This window comes from Myotis brandtii, unplaced genomic scaffold (genome assembly GCF_000412655.1).
Source record: "Myotis brandtii unplaced genomic scaffold, ASM41265v1 scaffold207, whole genome shotgun sequence".
Taxonomy (NCBI): domain Eukaryota; kingdom Metazoa; phylum Chordata; class Mammalia; order Chiroptera; family Vespertilionidae; genus Myotis; species Myotis brandtii.
The window spans coordinates 129,796-130,115 of record NW_005357736.1 but is presented as its reverse complement, the minus strand read 5'-3'; the positions used below and the strand labels follow the sequence as shown (position 1 = coordinate 130,115).

Genomic DNA, 320 nt, shown 5'->3' with positions numbered 1-320 from the left:
GAGGCCGGCCCCCTCTGCCTGCCACTGTCCCCGCTGACCCCCCACAGGGCTGACCCCGGGCCTGGCACGGAGGTGTGACCACCGCGGTGTCTCCCCAGGGCGTCTGTGAGGAAATGACCTACGAGGAAATCCAGGATCACTATCCCCTGGAGTTTGCCCTGCGGGACCAGGACAAGTACCGGTACCGCTACCCCAAGGGGGAGGTAGGTGGGACTCCGGGCCTGTCCCCCCTGGGCGGGGGGAGGAGATCCCTTTCCCAGACGGCCCATCCTCACCGGCCCCCAGCGTCCCTCACGGTGACATGTCCCTGTCAGTCTGGG

General features: G+C 68.1%; 1 protein-coding gene across 1 annotated transcript in view; it reads left to right on the top strand.

Annotated features, from left to right (window-relative positions):
* The window catches only part of PFKFB4 (6-phosphofructo-2-kinase/fructose-2,6-biphosphatase 4), a 23,200-nt gene that overhangs the window by 10,433 nt on the left and 12,447 nt on the right, over positions 1-320 (top strand). The window contains exon 7 of the mRNA XM_014538978.1: positions 99-318. Coding sequence (XP_014394464.1) covers positions 99-318 — 220 coding nt within the window. The remainder of the gene's footprint in view (positions 1-98; positions 319-320) is intronic.